Source organism: Triticum dicoccoides, chromosome 6A, assembly GCF_002162155.2.
Source record: "Triticum dicoccoides isolate Atlit2015 ecotype Zavitan chromosome 6A, WEW_v2.0, whole genome shotgun sequence".
Classification (NCBI taxonomy): Eukaryota; Viridiplantae; Streptophyta; class Magnoliopsida; order Poales; family Poaceae; genus Triticum; species Triticum dicoccoides.
The window spans coordinates 171,535,408-171,552,821 of NC_041390.1; the positions used below are offsets into that span (position 1 = coordinate 171,535,408).

Genomic DNA, 17,414 nt, shown 5'->3' on the forward strand with positions numbered 1-17,414 from the left:
CCTTCCCCACAACTGCCGCCGCCCCAACCTAAACCATCTCCCTCCATCGATTTCACACACACACCGCCGCCGCCGTTCAGCCCCGGTGACCTGCCCTCCATGGTTGCGGATCCACTCCAGCAGCGGACAGATCCGCCCTCCCTCCATCACCCCGCCGCTGGCGATCACCACCCTCACTCTCTCCTTCTTTCCCTCCATCACCCAGCAGCGGGCATGCCGCCGAGGGGAGGATCCACTCTAGCATCTCCCATGGCGCCGCTCCTCTCCGGCGACTCCCGCGCCGCGGCCATGGCAGGAGGGGAGGAGCCCGAAACCCTCAGGTCCGTAGCGGCGCATGCCTCGGCGGCTGGTCCTCGTTCAAGGTGGCGACGCGGCTCAGGTTGGCCGGGCACCGCGTCAGCACGCCTGACCTGGCGGCGTCGGGCGTCGACCCCAGGCCGCTGCGCGAGGTGCCAACGTTCCGCGACTACACCAAGCCGCTGCTGGACCTCCTGGAGTCCCTCCCGCCCGGCGAGAAGGTGGTGCTCGTCGGCCACAGCCTCGGCGGCGTGAACGTCGCCCTCGCCTGCGAGCTGTTCCCGGAGAAGATCGCCGCTGCGGTGTTCGTTGCCACCTTCATGCCGGACCATAGGTCGCCGCCGTCGTACGTGCTTGAAAAGGTACACCATGAGCATGGAATGGTAGTATTTCTTGACTACCGGGAGCGCGCTGGCGTCCTTTTCTTGTCTTGAAGTCTAGATTCAGACGCAGAAATAAAAAACCCCTGACCGCCACCAGCTTATTGCTGAACTTTGTAGGAGTACTTTTCTTACTACTGAATGTTTGCTGGCGATCTAATATGTTTTCCTCTAAAACAGTTCATGGAGGGGAGAACGCTGGACTGGATGGACACGGAGTTCAAGCCTCAAGATCCCGAGGGCAAGCGACCTACTTCCATGCTGTTCGGGCCGCTGGTCACTCGAGCAAAGTTCTTCCAGCTGTGCTCGCCGGAGGTACACTCCGCCCACCCGTCACTTTGTTCATTACCTGCATGTGAACTTTTCTAAGGTTGCATGCTGTTGGAATCATATGATAGGACCTCACGCTGGGAAGATCCCTGATGAGGGTCAGCTCCATGTTCGTGGACGACCTGAGGCTGCAGCCCCCGTACATGGAGGCCCGCTACGGGTCTGTGCCGGCATCTCCGCTTCAGGTCCATCTTCATGAACTTCCTTTTTCTGAATCTAATCACAAATTCTCAGATGATCGATCTCCTGCATCACTGCAGCTACTGAAGATGATATGATTCTTTTCTTGCACTGCAACTACAGATAGATAATCTTCTTGATTTTTTCTTGTTGCACGCAGCCGTGAGAAGTTTGCGGAGCTGAACGCCAAGCTGTGGTACCTCTGAATCTTCTCCATTGGTAAAAGTAAAACTGGGATCCTCATTTTCTATGCATGCAAGACACCTTACTATTTATTTGTTTATTTATGCAGTAGTGATAGGCATACCAAAAACATAGCAAAATACCCTAGCACTGCAATGTGGCGTGTTCAGAACAGTAATAACCTTATAGATTAATAACAACACTGGTACAACTTTGTGCATGAGATAAATGTGCTACCCAAATCATAAGCACATACCACATGTACAACTGCTACCCAAATGAACTACGGCAAGGGACATAAACACCTGTAGTCCCCTGTTTCTGAGATTGTTCTATGTCAGATTCTCAAATTAGATCCTTAGGAATGGATGGCTTGTCAATTAAGTTAGGATGGCTTGTCAATTTAAGTTAGAATGCCACCTTATGATTGAAAATATGCTGTAGATCTGGTCTTATTTAAATTAGATGTAGCAGCTGCTGTCGATTCTGTGTTGTAGTCCCGTGTTTCTCTTATCTATCACGGAATTTTATTATTAGTTTATTGGCATGGCTGCTCTCTGTTTATACTGTTCGAAATGCTGTTATTTTTTGTTGTTGTTTGTTCTGCATGGTTCAGTAGTAGATCCTTCAGAATGGAGGGCTAGAATTAAGTTGGGTGGTTGAAATTATGCTGCATATGAAAATTAGTTCTACTGTAGTATACTATATTCTCAAGTTTTACATCCATCCGAAAAGACTACTTGAAAGGCTACCTCAGGTCCATCCTCCTCTACCACCGGAGCTGGAGGAGGAGGTTTAACCATCCAAACCTTCTCACATTTCATGGCACTAACATGCCTCGTCATTCTGACTACCTGCTTTCTCACTTCATGGCACTTGAGAACATTCATGTTCTGTTTTATCCATTCTCACATTCTGGCATCTATTACTTCAACGATCTCACAATGGCGGTTTAGGACATGCTTATCCTTGCAAAAAAACTGAGCTCAGGCAATACTAATGTTTATATCTATCATTCAGTACTACTGTTTATATCTAATCAAGACCTTATGATTTACATAGGTCGGGTTGTCGCAGGTTCCATGGAGCCCACTCCCCTCGTCAAGCTCGGCGCCAAGAGCGAGGAGCTGCTCTTCGCGTCGCCTCACCTCGCACAAGCAACGTTGTCTGGTTGCAAGCAAATATTCTTGTCTGCTCTTTCACTAGTGTCGACCCTTGATTTTGTTGTTAATAATACACGCATGCTCCACAACTAATACAGAAGATGCATTTCCATCCCATCTAGTAGGTGCTGACTTGATGCAAACAAATAAAATAAAATTAGTAGGTGTTGACTGCTCACACCCCATATATGTTGAACGATGCTAGCTGCTGTACCAATGTGATGTTGCTTGCTTGATTGATGACTTGTTGTCATTAACTAGAAAAAAGAAGGAAACCTTGTCAATTTATTTGAGGAGAATCATGTATCCCATTCATTAGACAACCAGTACTACTAGTATTTGCATGTTTGCTTGCTTGCTTGCTTGTAGCACTATCAAGTGTGAGGAAATCTAGTACTAGGATGTGTGGAGCTGGGACGCTGTTGGATCATTAGCACTTGTAGCACTATCAAGTTTGTACTGATTGCAGATAGAAAACCTTGTAATTTTGTTTCCGTAAGCTAAACTTTGTGATTTAATTTCTGGAAGCTAAACATTGTAAGTCTATTAAGAAACTTGAGCAAAATCAGTCCACAAGTTAGTTGAAGTCACAAGTAAGTCTATTAATAACTTAGCACTGGTCAAGTTAGTTGAAGTCACAAGTGCTAAGTCTATCGACTTAGTTTTCTGCTGGAAGTCAAATCTCCTAAACACTAGAATGCCTGAAATGCCAGGGTAGCAAGTACTAGCCCTGTGCTTCATTCTATGTACCGTTCTGGTGTCTGTGCATGTATGGGCTAGCTTTTTGTGTAGAATAGTGATTTGATGCTTCTTTCTACAGAAATACAACATGCTAGCTCTATGGATGTTTATGTACCTGTAACTTCTGCCAGCTCTAACTTGGTTACATAACAGTTCAATTCAGTCAATCTTTCGGGTGTTGATACACTACTGTGCAAGTTCTGTGCTATGTGAGTTCCTTCTATTGCTGCAAGCATTGACACAATATGTCATGTGCAGGGAGCTCCGCATCCTAGTCTCGTCCATCGTCGGCAGCAAGGAGCTGGGCCAAGGGGGCAAGCAGCGTTGCTGGTTACTTGGGGCACCATGGCGTGTGGCGGCCTATTTTGCTTCCAGGAGCAGTACTGTTTATTTGAAATTGAATGATGTACTCGGCTGCCTAGTAAAAAATTGAATGATTGTCATGTATTGTCTATGATGTAGTGAGCTGTAGGAGTGAAATGAAATTTTATCTGCTGTTGTATGTGTTATTTTCCTATAATGTTTTGTACATTTTACTTGAACATTAAGTTCTCCAGAAAATGTTCTTATTGGACCTGATAGTGGCCACGGACCAAATATACTTGTACTATTAAGATGCATGGCCCAAAATAACCTGGGCTGAAAAGCTATTCCGAAGTAATATAAGAAGGCCTTGACTCAAATAGAAAATAGAAACAAAAAGGAAACAAACTCTGTGGAAAGGTAAAGGCCCATGATAGAAAAGGCCCAAAAACATCTAGGAAAAAAAATCATAAATGGGTTGAATTAATGGGCTCGGCCCATATAAACACCGAATTGGACCGGGCTGAATCTTGTGCCACGTCAGATTGCCACGCTGGATGCCTACGTGGCCTGGGGAGGTTGCTAGTGACCAAAACGCCACAGTAGACGTCTTTTGGTCATAAACGTTTGCGACCATTCCAGAAGAAAGGTCGCTATAGTCAGTTTACACGCCCAGCTTTTGACCTTATGTTTTTGGTCACAAAAAGGTCATAAATGGAAATTTGTGACCTTTCAGTGACCAATAGTGGTGGCCATAAGTTGACATATTTCTTGTAGTGACATGCAGGTTTAGGTGTCGCAAGCTTACTCAAAACAGAAGGTGAATCAAGTGCAGAGCTAGATGGCAATTCCTTACCTCCCCTCGTAGTTGAGGAAAAAATCTTAGTTCTTTCATCTTTCAAGTTCCTCATAGTGATCAACACATATAAATCCCAAGTGACTCAAATAATAGATCTATGCTCTCCGGCAACGGTGCCAGAAAATAGTCTTGATAACCCGCAAGTATAGGGGATAACAACTGTTTTCGAGGGTAGAGTATTCAACCCAAATTTATTGATTCGACACAAGGGGAGCCAAAAAATATTCTCAAGTATTAACAGTTGAGTTGTCAATTCAATCGCACCTGAAAGACTTAATATCTGCAGCAAAGTATTTAGTAGCAAAGTAGTATGGAGGTAACGGTAATGGTGGCAAAAGTAACAGTAGCAGTATTGTAGCAATTGGAACGGTGGCGACGGAAAAGTAACTAAGCAAAGATCAATACGTGAAAAGCTCGTAGGCAATGGATCAATGATGGATAATTATGTCAGATGCGATTCCTCATGCAACAGTTATAACATAGGGTGACACAAAACTAGCTCCAGTTCATCAATGTAATGTAGGCATGTATTCCGAATATAGTCATACGTGCTTATGGAAAAGAACTTGCATGACATCTTTTGTCCTACCCTCCCGTGGCAGCGGGGTCCTATTGGAAACCAAGCGATATTAAGGCCTCCTTTTAATAGAGTACTAGACCAAAGCATTAACACTTAGTGAATACATGAACTCCTCAAACTACGGTCATCATCGGGAGTGCTCCCGGTTATTGTCACTTCTGGGTTACCGGATCATAACACATAGTAGGTGAATATTGACTTGCAAGATAGGATCAAGAACTCACATATATTCATGAAATCATAACAGGTTCAGATCTGGAATCATGGCACTCGGGCCCTAGTGACAAGCATTAAGCATAGCAAAGTCATAGCAACATCAATCTTAGAACATACTGGATACTAGGGATCAAACCCTAACAAAACTAACTTGATTACATGATAAATCTCATCCAACCCATCACCGTCCAGCAAGCCCACGATGGAATTACTCACGCACGATGGTGAGCATCATCAAATTGGTGATGGAGGTAGGTTGATGATGACAGTGGCGACGGATTCCCCTCTCAGAAGCCCCGAACAGACTCCAGATTAGCCCTCCCAATGAAGATTAGGGCTTGGCTGTGGCTCTGTATCGTAAAACGTGACGAATCCTTCTCTCCTATTTTTTTCACCCCGGACGTGAATATATAGAGTTGGAGTTGACGTCGGTGGAGCCTCAGGGGCCCACGAGGCAGGGGGTGCGCCCCAGGGGGGCGTCCTGCACCTTCGTGGATAGGGTGTGGGGCCCCTTAAGCTGATTCTTTTGCCAGTATTTTTATATATTCCAAAACGTGTCTCCGTGAATTTTCAGGTCATTCCGAGAACTTTTATTTCTGCATACAAATAACACCATGGGAATGCTACTGAAAACAGCATCAGTCTGGGTTAGTTCCATTCAAATCATGCAAGTTAGAGTCCAAAACAAGGGAAAAGTGTTTGGAAAAGTAGATACGTTGGAGACGTATCAATAGCCTTCTCACCCAAACGGCTTATGAACCGGCTTAGGGCCGCAGTACGACCCGCCAGACGCTGAACATCATTGATACATACCGGTTTAGCCACGGGAGTGATGGCCTTTATTATCTCCGGGTTAGCTTCAATGCCCCGTTCAAAAACAAGAAAACCTAATTGCTTGCCTGCTGGTACGCCAAAGACACATTTGGCCGAGTTAAGCATCCTCTTGTAGATCTGGAGATTGTCAAAGGTCTCTTTCAAATCATCTATCAAGGTGTCCTTCTTCCTGGATTTCACCATGATATCATCCACATAAGCATGAACATTGCGCCCAATTTGATCATGAAGGCAATTTTGCACACACCATTGGTAAGTCGCTTGGGCACTCTTGAGCCCAAAAGGAATAGATACATAACAGAAGGCTCGGAAGGGAGTGATGAAGGTTGTCTTCTCCTGGTCCTTAACTGCCATCTTGATCTGATGATAACTAGAATAAGCATCCAAAAAGCTCAAACACTCACAACCCGTCGTGGCATCAATAATCTGATCAATACGGGGGAGAGCAAAAGGATCAGTCGGACAGGCCTTGTTAAGATCTAGCACCGGGTTAGCCAACCACTCAGGATGAAAAACTTCAACAATGAACCCAGCTGCCAAGAGCCAGGCCACTTCTTCACCAATGGCCTTGCGCCTCTCCTCATTGAAACGGCGAAGGAACTGCTTGACCGGTTTAAACTTCGGATCAATATTGAGAGTGTTCTCAGCAAGTTCCCACGGTACACCTGGCATGTCTGAAGGCTTCCATGCAAAGATGTCCCGGTTCTCATGAATGAACTCAATGAGTGCGCTTTCCTATTTCGGATCCAGATTAGCACTGATACTGAACTTCCTGGATGAATCATCAGGAACGAAATCAACTAGCTTAGTGTCATCCGCTGACTTAAACTTCAATAGGGGGTCATGCTCTGTGGTTTTCTTCTTCAAAGATGTCATGTCCACCGGGTCAACATTATCCTTGTAAAATTTCAATTCTTCTGTTATGCAGACAAACTCAACATAAGCAGCATCACCTTCTTCACATTCCAAGGCTATCTTCCAGCTTCCATGCACTGTAATACTACCCTTGTGACCCGACATCTTAAGTTGCAAATAAACATAACAAGGCCATGCCATGAATTTGGCAAAAGCCGGCCGCCCAAACAGAGCGTGATACGGCTCTGGATCTTGACCACCTTAAAGGTCAACGTCTCTGCTCTAGAGTAATTTTCATCCCCAAAGGCTACTTCCATAGCAATCTTTCCCTCTGGATATGCCGACTTACCAGGAACTACTCCGTGGAAAGCAGTATTGGACGGTTTAAGATTTTGGTCGGTTAGCCCCATGCGACGGAAAGTATCATAATAAATGATATAGATGCTGCTGCCTCCATCCATGAGTACTTTAGTGAATTTGTACCCTCCAACCTGAGGCGCCACCGCTAGAGCCAAGTGGCCCGGATTATCAACCCGGGGCGGGTGATCGTCACGGCTCCAGAGAATTGGGTGTTCAGACTGTTGGAAATATGCCCTAGAGGCAATAATAAAATGATTATTATATTTCCTTGTTCATGATAATTGTCTATTATTCATGCTATAAATGTATTATCCGGAAATCGTAATACATGTGTGAATACATAGACCACAATGTGTCCCTAGTGAGCCTCTAGTTGACTAGCTCGTTGATCAACAGATAGTCATGGTTTCCTGGCTATGGACATGGGGATGTCATTGATAACGGGATCACATCATTAGGAGAATGATTTGATGGACAAGACCCAAACCTAAGCATAGCACAAATATCGTGTAAGTTCGTTTTGTGAGAGCTTTTCTAATGTCAAGTATCATTTCCTTAGACCATGAGATTGTGCAACTCCCGGATACCATAGGAGTGCTTTGGGTGTATCAAAAGTCACAACGTAACTGGGTGGCTATAAAGGTGCACTAGGGTGTCTCCGAAAGTGTCTGTTGGGTTGGCACGAATCGAGACTGGGATTTGTCACTCCGTATGACGGAGAGGTGTCTCTGGGCCCACTCGGTAATGCATCATCATAATGAGCTCAATGTGACCAAGGGGTTAGTCATGGGATCATGCATTACGGTACGAGTAAAGTGACTTGCCGGTAACGAGATTGAACAAGGTATTGGGATACCGACGATCGAGTCTCGGGCAAGTAATGTACCGATTGATAAAGGGAATTGAATACGGGATTGATTAAGTCCTCGACATCGTGGTTCATCCGATGAGATCATTGAGGAGCATGTGGGAGCCAACATGGGTATCCAGATCCCGTTGTTGGTTATTGACCGGAGAGGTGTCTCAGTCATGTCTGCGTGTCTCCCGAACCCGTAGGGTCCACACACTTAAGGTTGGTGACGCTAGGGTTGAAGAGATATTAGTATGCAGTAACCCGAAAGTTGTCTGGAGTCCCGGATGAGATCCCGGATGTCATGAGGAGTTCCGGAATGGTCCGGAGGTAAAGATTTATATATAGGAAGTCTAGTTTCGGCCAGCGGGAAGGTTTCGGGGGTTACCGGTATTGTACCGGGACCACCGGAAGGATCCCAGGGGTCCACCGGATGGGGCCACCTATTCTGGAGGGCCCCATGGGCTGAAGTGGCGTGGAAACCAGCCCCTGATGGGCTGGTGCGCCCCACCCAAGGGCCCAAGGCGCCTAGGGTTGGAAACCTTAGGGGGCCGTTGCCCCCCGAGGGGGCATGCGCCCCCCTGGTTGGAAACCCTAAGGGGGCCGTTGCCCCCAGGGGCCGCCCCCCACCTTTTAGATGGGATCTCCAAGGGGGCATGCGCCCCCCTAGCGCCTATATATAGTGGAAGGGAGGGAGGGCCGCCGCACCTTGCTCTTGGCGCCTCCCTCTCCCTCCGTAACACCTATCCTCCCCGCTTGTGCTTGGCGAAGCCCTGCCGGGATCCTGCTGCATCCACCACCATGCCGTCGTGCTGCTGATCTTCATCAACCTCTCCTTCCCCTTGCTGGATCAAGAAGGAGGAGACGTCTTCCCAACCGTATGTGTGTTGAACGCGGAGGTGCTGTCCGTTCGGAACTTGGTCATCGGTGATTTGGATCACGGCGAGTACGACTCCATCATCCCTGTTCACTTGAACGCTTCCGCTCGCGATCTACAAGGGTATGTAGATGCACTCCTATTCCCCTTGTTGCTAGATTACTCCATAAATTGATCTTGGTGATGTGTAGAATTTTTTTAATTTCTGCTACGATCCCCAACAGTGGCATCATGAGCTAGGTCTATGCGTAGTTACTATGCACGAGTAGAATAGAAAGTAGTTGTGGGCGTCGATATTGTCAATTTACTTACTGTTACTAGTCTTATCTTGATTCGGCGGCATCGTGGGATGAAGCGGCCCGGACCAACCTTACACGTACGCTTACGTGAGACCGGTTCCACCGACTGACACGCACTAGTTGCATAAGGTGGCTGGCGGGTGTCTGTCTCTCCCACTTTAGTCGGATCGGATTTGATGAACAGGGTCCTTATGAAGGGTAAATAGAAATTGGCAATTCACGTTGTGGTTTTGGCGTAGGTAAGAAACGTTCTTGCTAGAAACCTATAGCAGCCACATAAAAACTTGCAACAACAATTAGAGGACGTCTAACTTGTTTTTGCAGCAAGTGTTTTGTGATGTGATATGGCCAAAGGTTGTGATGAATGATGAATGATATATGTGATGTATGAGATTGATCATGTTCTTGTAATAGGAATCACGACTTGCATGTCGATGAGTATGACAACCGGCAGGAGCCATAGGAGTTGTCTTTATTTATTTATGACCTGCGTGTCAACATGTAATTACTTTACTTTATTGCTAAAGCGTTAGCCATAGTAGTAGAAGTAATAGATGACGAGACAACTTCAAGAAGTCCCGAAGATGGAGATCAAAGGAGCAAATGATATTGGCCATATCATGTCACTATTTGATTGCATGTGATGTTTATCATGTTTTACATCTTATTTGCTTAGAACGGCGGTAGCTTAAATAAGATGATCCCTCATAATAATTTCAAGAAAGTGTTCCCCCTAACTGTGCACCGTTGCGAAGGTTCGTTGTTCTGAAGCACCACGTGATGATCGGGTGTGATAGATTCTAACGTTCGAATACAACGGGTGTAAGACAGATTTACACACGCAATACACTTAGGTTGACTTGACGAGCCTAGCATGTACAGACATGGCCTCGGAACACAGAAGACCAAAAGGTCGAGCATGAGTCGTATAGAAGATACGATCAACATGAAGATGTTCACCGATGTTGACTAGTCCGTCTCACGTGATGATCGGACACGGCCTAGTTAACTCGGATCATGTTATACTTAGATGACTGGAGGGATGTCTATCTGAGTGGGAGTTCATTTAATAATTTGATTAGATGAACTTAATTATCATGAACTTAGTATAAAATCTTTACAATATGTCTTGTAGATCAAATGGCCCACGTTGTCCTCAACTTCAACGCGTTCCTAGAGAAAACCAAGCTAAAAGACGATGGCAGCAACTATACGGACTGGGTCCGGAACCTGAGGATCATCCTCATAGCTGCCAAGAAAGATTATGTCCTAGAAGCACCGCTAGGTGACGCACCCGTCCCACAGAACCAAGACTTTATGAACGCTTGGCAGACACGTGCTGATGATTACTTCCTCGTTCAGCGTGGCATGCTTTATAGCTTAGAACCGGGGCTCCAAAAGCGTGTTGAGAGACACGGAGCATATGAGATGTTTGAAGAGCTGAAAATGGTTTTTTAAGCTCATGCCTGGGTCGAGAGATATGAAGTCTCCGACAAGTTCTTCAGCTGTAAGATGGAGGAAAATAGTTCTGTCAGTGAGCACATACTCAAAATGTCTGGGTTGCATAACTGCTTGACTCAGCTGGGAGTTAATCTCCCGGATGATGCGGTCATTGACAGAATCCTTCAGTCGCTTCCACCGAGCTACAAGAGCTTTGTGATGAACTTCAATATGCAAGGGAAGGAAAATACCATTCCTGAAGTATTTGCAATGCTGAAATCAGCAGAGGTAGAAGTCAAAAAGGAACATCAAGTGTTGATGGTGAATAAAACCACTAAGTTCAAGAAAGGAAAGGGTAAGAAGAACTTCAAGAAGGACAGCAAGGGAGTTGCCACGCCCGGTAAGCAAGCTGCCAGGAAGAAGCCAAAGAATGGACCCAAGCCCGAGACTGAGTGTTTTTATTGCAAGGGAAGTGGTCACTGGAAGTGGAACTGCCCCAAATACTTAGCGGACAAGAAGGCCGGCATCACGAAAGGTATATGTGATATACATGTAATTGATGTGTACCTTACCAGTACTCGTAGTAGATCCTGGGTATTTGATACCAGTGCGGTTGCTCACATTTGTAACTCAAAGCAGGAGCTGCGGAATAAACGGAGACTGGTGAAGGACGAGGTGACGATGCACGTCGGGAATGGTTCCAAGGTCGATGTGATCGCCGTCGGCACGCTACCTCTACATTTACCTACGGGATTAGTTTTAAACCTCAATAATTGTTATTTAGTGCCAGCTTTGAGCATGAACATTGTATCAGGATCTCGTTTAATACGAGATGGCTACTCATTTAAATCCGAGAATAATGGTTGTTCTATTTATATGATAGATATGTTTTATGGTCATGCTCCAATGGTGAATGGTTTATTCTTAATGAATCTCGAGCCTAATGCTACACATATTCATAGTGTGAATACCAAAAGATGTAAGGTTGATAATGATAGTCCCACATACTTGTGGCACTGCCGCCTTGGTCACATAGGTGTCAAACGCATGAAGAAGCTCCATGCAGATGGACTTTTAGAGTCTCTTGATTACGAATCATTTGACACGTGCAAACCATGCCTCATGGGTAAAATGACCAAGACTCCGTTCTCAGGAACAATGGAGCGAGCAACCAACTTATTGGAAATCATACATACTGATGTGTGCGGTCCAATGAGTGTTGAGGCTCGCGGTGGCTATCGTTATATTCTCACCCTCACTGATGACTTGAGTAGATATGGGTATGTCTACTTAATGAAACACAAGTCTGAGACCTTTGAAAAGTTCAAGGAATTTCAGAGTGAGGTTGAGAATCAACATGATAGGAAAATCAAGTTCTTGCGATCAGATCGCGAGGGAGAATACTTGAGTCACGAATTTGGCACACACTCAAGAAAATGTGGAATAGTTTCACAACTCACGCCGCCGGGAACACCTCAGCATAATGGTGTGTCCGAACGTCGTAATCGCACTCTATTAGATATGGTGTGATCTATGATGTCTCTTACCGATTTACCGCTATCATTTTCGGGCTATGCTTTAGAGACTGCCACATTCACTTTAAATAGGGCTCCGTCGAAATCCGTTGAGACGACACCGTATGAATTATGGTTTGGGAAGAAACCTAAGCTGTCGTTTCTAAAAGTTTGGGGATGCGATGCTTATGTCAAGAAACTTCAACCTGAAAAGCTCGAACCCAAGTCGGAAAAATGCGTCTTCATAGGATACCCTAAGGAAACCATTGGGTATACCTTCTACCTTAGATCCGAAGGCAAGATCTTCGTTGCCAAGAATGGATCCTTTCTAGAGAAGGAGTTTCTCTCGAAAGAAGTAAGTGGGAGGAAAGTAGGGCTTGATGAAGTAATGCCCCTTGAAGCAGAGAGTAGCGCAGCTCAGGAAAATGTTCCTGTGGTGCCTGCACCGATTAGAGAGGAAGTTAATGATGATGATCAAGATACTTCGGATCAATCTCCTACTAAACTTCGTAGGTCCACAAGGAGACGTTCCGCACCAGAGTGGTACGGCAACCCTGTCTTGGAAATCATGTTGTTAGACAACGGTGAACCTTCGAACTATGAAGAAGCGATGGCGGGCCCAGATTCCGACAAATGGCTAGAAGCCATGAAATCTGAGATAGAATCCATGTATGAAAACAAAGTATGGACTTTGACTGACTTGCCTGAAGATCGGCGAGCCATAGAAAATAAATGGATCTTTAAGAAGAAGACAGAGGCGGATGGTAATGTGACCATCTATAAGGCTCGACTTGTCGCTAAGGGTTATCGACAAGTTCAAGGGGTTGACTACGATGAGAATTTCTCACCCGTAGTGAAGATGAAGTCCGTCCGAACCATGTTAGCAATTGCCGCATTCTATGATTATGAGATATGGCAAATGGACGTCAAAACAGCATTCCTTAACGGCTTTCTTAAGGAAGAATTGTATATGATGCAGCCGGAAGGTTTTGTCGATCCTAAGAATGCTAACAAGGTGTGCAAGCTCCAACGCTCAATCTATGGGCTGGTGCAAGCATCTCGGAATTGGAACATTCGCTTTGATGAGATGATCAAAGCGTTTGGGTTTATGCAGACTTATGGAGAAGCCTGCGTTTACAAGAAAGTGAGTGGGAGCTCTGTAGCATTTCTCATATTATATGTGGATGACATACTGTTGATGGAAATGATATAGAATTCTTGGAAAGCATAAAGGCCTATTTGAACAAGTGTTTTTCAATGAAGGACCTTGGAGAAGATGCTTATATATTAGGCATCAAGATCTATAGAGATAGATCGAGACGCCTCATCGGTCTTTCACAAAGTACGTACCTTGACAAGATATTGAAGAAGTTCAATATGGATCAGTCCAAGAAGGGGTTCTTGCCTGTATTGCAAGGTGTGCGATTGAGCACGGCTCAATGCCCGACCACGGCAGAAGATATAGAAGAGATGAGTGTCATCCCCTATGCCTCAGCCATAGGGTCTATTATGTATGCCATGCTGTGTACCAGACCTGATGTAAACCTTGCCGTAAGTTTGGTAGGTAGGTACCAAAGTAATCCCGGCAAGGAACACTGGACAGCGGTCAAAAACATCCTGAAGTACCTGAAAAGGACCAAGGATATGTTTCTCGTTTATGGAGGTGGCGAAGAGCTCGTCGTAAAGGGTTACGTCGACGCTAGCTTCGACATAGATCTGGATGACTCTAACTCACAAACCGGATACGTGTATATTTTGAATGGTGGGGCAGTAAGCTGGTGCACTTGCAAGCAAAGCGTCGTGGCGGGATCTACATGTGAAGCAGAATACATGGCAGCCTCGGAGGCAGCACAAGAAGCAATCTGGGTGAAGGAGTTCATCACCGACCTAGGAGTCATACCCAATGCGTCGGGGCCGATGACTCTCTTCTGTGACAACACTGGAGCTATTGCCCTTGCCAAGGAGCCCAGGTTTCACAGGAAGACCAGGCATATCAAGCGTCGCTTCAACTCCATTCGTGAAAGTGTTCAAAATGGAGACATAGAAATTTGTAAAGTACATACGGACCTGAATGTAGCAGATCCGTTAACTAAACCTCTCCCTAGAGCAAAACATGATCAACACCAGAATTCCATGGGTGTTCGATTCATCACAATGTAACTAGATGGTTGACTCTAGTGCAAGTGGGAGACTGTTGGAAATATGCCCTAGAGGCAATAATAAAATGATTATTATATTTCCTTGTTCATGATAATTGTCTATTATTCATGCTATAATTGTATTATCCGGAAATCGTAATACATGTGTGAATACATAGACCACAATGTGTCCCTAGTGAGCCTCTAGTTGACTAGCTCATTGATCAATAGATATTCATGGTTTCCTGGCTATGGACATGGGGATGTCATTGATAACGGGGTCACATCATTAGGAGAATGATGTGATGGACAAGACCCAAACCTAAGCATAGCACAAAGATCGTGTAAGTTCATTTTGTGAGAGCTTTTCTAATGTCAAGTATAATTTCCTTAGACCATGAGATTGTGCAACTCCCGGATACCATAGGAGTGCTTTGGGTGTATCAAACGTCACAACGTAACTGGGTGGCTATAGAGGTGCACTACGGGAGTCTCTGAAAGTGTCTGTTGGGTTGGCACGAATCAAGACTGGGATTTGTCACTCCATATGACGGAGAGGTGTCTCTGGGCCCACTTGGTAATGCATCATCATAATGAGCTCAATGTGACCAAGGGGTTGGTCACGGGATCATGCATTACGGTACGAGTAAAGTGACTTGCCGGTAACGAGATTGAACAAGGTATTGGGACACCGACGATCGAGTCTCGGGCAAGTAACGTACCGATTGACAAAGGGAATTGAATACGGGATTGATTAAGTCCTCGACATCGTGGTTCATCCGATGAGATCATCGAGGAGCATGTGGGAGCCACCATGGGTATCCAGATCCCGCTGTTGGCTATTGACCGGAGAGGCGTCTCGGTCATGTTTGCGTGTCTCCCGAACCCGTAGGGTCTACACACTTAAGGTTCGGTGACGCTACGGTTGTAGAGATATTAGTATGTAGTAACCAAAAAGTTGTTCGGAGTCCCGGATGAGATCCCGGACATCACGAGGAGTTCCGGAATGGTCCGGAGGTAAAGATTTATATATAGGAAGTCCAGTTTCGGCCAGCGGTAAGGTTTCGGGGATTACCGGTATTGTACCGGGACCACCGAAAGGGTCCCGGGGGTCTACTGGATGGGGCCACCTATCCCGGAGGGCCCCATGGGCTGAAGTGGCGTGGGAACCAGCCCCTGATGGGCTGGTGCGCCCCACCCAAGGGCCCAAGGCGCCTAGGGTTGGAAACCCTAGGGGCCGTTGCCCCCCGAGGGGGCATGCGCCCCCCTGGTTGGAAACCCTAAGGGGGCCGTTGCCCCCAGGCCCCCCCCTTTTAGATGGGATCTCCAAGGGGGGATGCGCCCCCCTAGCCCCTATATATAGTGGAAGGGAGGGAGGGCAGCCGCACCTTGCTCTTGGCGCCTCCCTCTCCCTCCGTAACACCTCTCCTCCCTGCTTGTGCTTGGCGAAGCCCTGCCGGGATCCTGCTGCATCCACCACCACGCCGTCGTGCTACTGGATCTTCATCAACCTCTCCTTCCCCCTTGCTAGATTAAGAAGGAGGAGACGTCTTCCCAACCGTACGTGTGTTGAACGCGGAGGTGCTTTCCGTTCGGCACTTGGTCATCGGTGATTTGGATCACGGCGAGTACGACTCCATCATCCCCGTTCACTTGAACGCTTCCGCTCACGATCTACAAGGGTATGTAGATGCACTCCTATTCCCCTCGTTGCTAGATTACTCCATAGATTGATCTTGGTGATGCGTAGAATTTTTTTAATTTCTGCTATGATCCCCAACACACACCATCGCAAGTATCGAGGAACCGCCAGCTCAACGGCATTCACTGCCCTCTTATGGAGCTTCTAATCCCACTTGCATGAACTTGTGGTAAGATGTGGTACTGTCCACTATTCAACTGCTTCGGGTTACTCTGATAACCATACTGCTTCTGATTCCCTTGACCAGACAGCTAATTGAAACCACCTTGATTGCCTTGGCCCAGGAATCCAGAGTTTGAACCACCACCACCGAAGCCCGATCCATGAGAGACGGATCCTGAACTGCCATTCGGGCCATGGTTTTTCTAAAAAAGATTGGAAGACTTGAACTCCCTCATGATAAAACAATCCTTCCACAAATGAGTGGTCGGCTTCTGGCATGTACCGTGCCTCGGACAAGGCTGATTCATCTCCGCTTTGAGGTCAAATTTCGATCCTCCAGGCTGGGCCGGCCTTCCTTTGCAATGCTGATTATTATTCTGCGCTCTGGTGTTAGCCACAAAGTCTAAGTTGTCGTCAGCCTTACGCTTACCATTACCACCTTGACTTGTCGGGTTATACTGTTGTGCTTTCATGTTGCCGCTCTTCTTTCCCTTTCCCGGCTTTTCATCATCAGACTCGGGGTCCTTGGTACTGTCGGAGTCGGCACACTTGACAAGAGCCGCCATGAGCTCCCCCATGTCATTGCAGTGGTGCTTAAGCCGTCCGAGCTTCTGCTTGAGGGGAAGGAAACGGCAATTTTTCTCCAACATCAAAACCGATGAGCCGACGTTGGTGCTGTCTGACGATTGTATAATAGTTGAGATCCGACGCACCAAGTGGGTTGTTGACTCGCCCTCACCTTGGACACAAGAATCCAAATCCAGGATTGACATGGGCTGCTTGCATGTGTCTTTGCAATTTTACATAAAATGGGACTTCAGCTCCAGCCATGACCCGATGGAGTTGGAGGCAGCCCTCTCAACCAAGTACGAGCCAGCCTGTCCAACATCATGGTGAAATACTTAGCACATGCGGCATCACTAACCTCCAGCATCTCCATGGTCATCTCATAACTTTCAACCCAAGCTTCAGGGGATTGATCTATTGTGTAATTAGTCACATTGTGAGGACCCTTGAAGTCCTTGGGCAAACGCTCGTTACGCAGAGCCGACACTAAGCATGGAATACCTCCGCCGTTCCCCTATCTCCTCCTTCACCATTTTGTCCACTCTTACAATGGATTATGAAGAGTAGTTTATCCGGCATCCAAG

At 46.4% G+C, this 17,414-nt stretch overlaps 1 protein-coding gene across 1 annotated transcript; it reads left to right on the top strand.

The window, feature by feature from the left end:
• Window positions 1-89: 89 nt before the first annotated feature.
• On the top strand, window positions 90-2,426 carry LOC119316463 (salicylic acid-binding protein 2-like; the record flags this gene model as incomplete). Its single annotated transcript, XM_037590779.1, has 4 exons — window positions 90-659; window positions 858-992; window positions 1,076-1,192; window positions 1,348-2,426. Coding segments are annotated over 4 exons (828 nt in total), but the record flags the coding sequence as incomplete, so codon positions are not given.
• Between the last annotated feature and the right edge of the window lie 14,988 nt (window positions 2,427-17,414).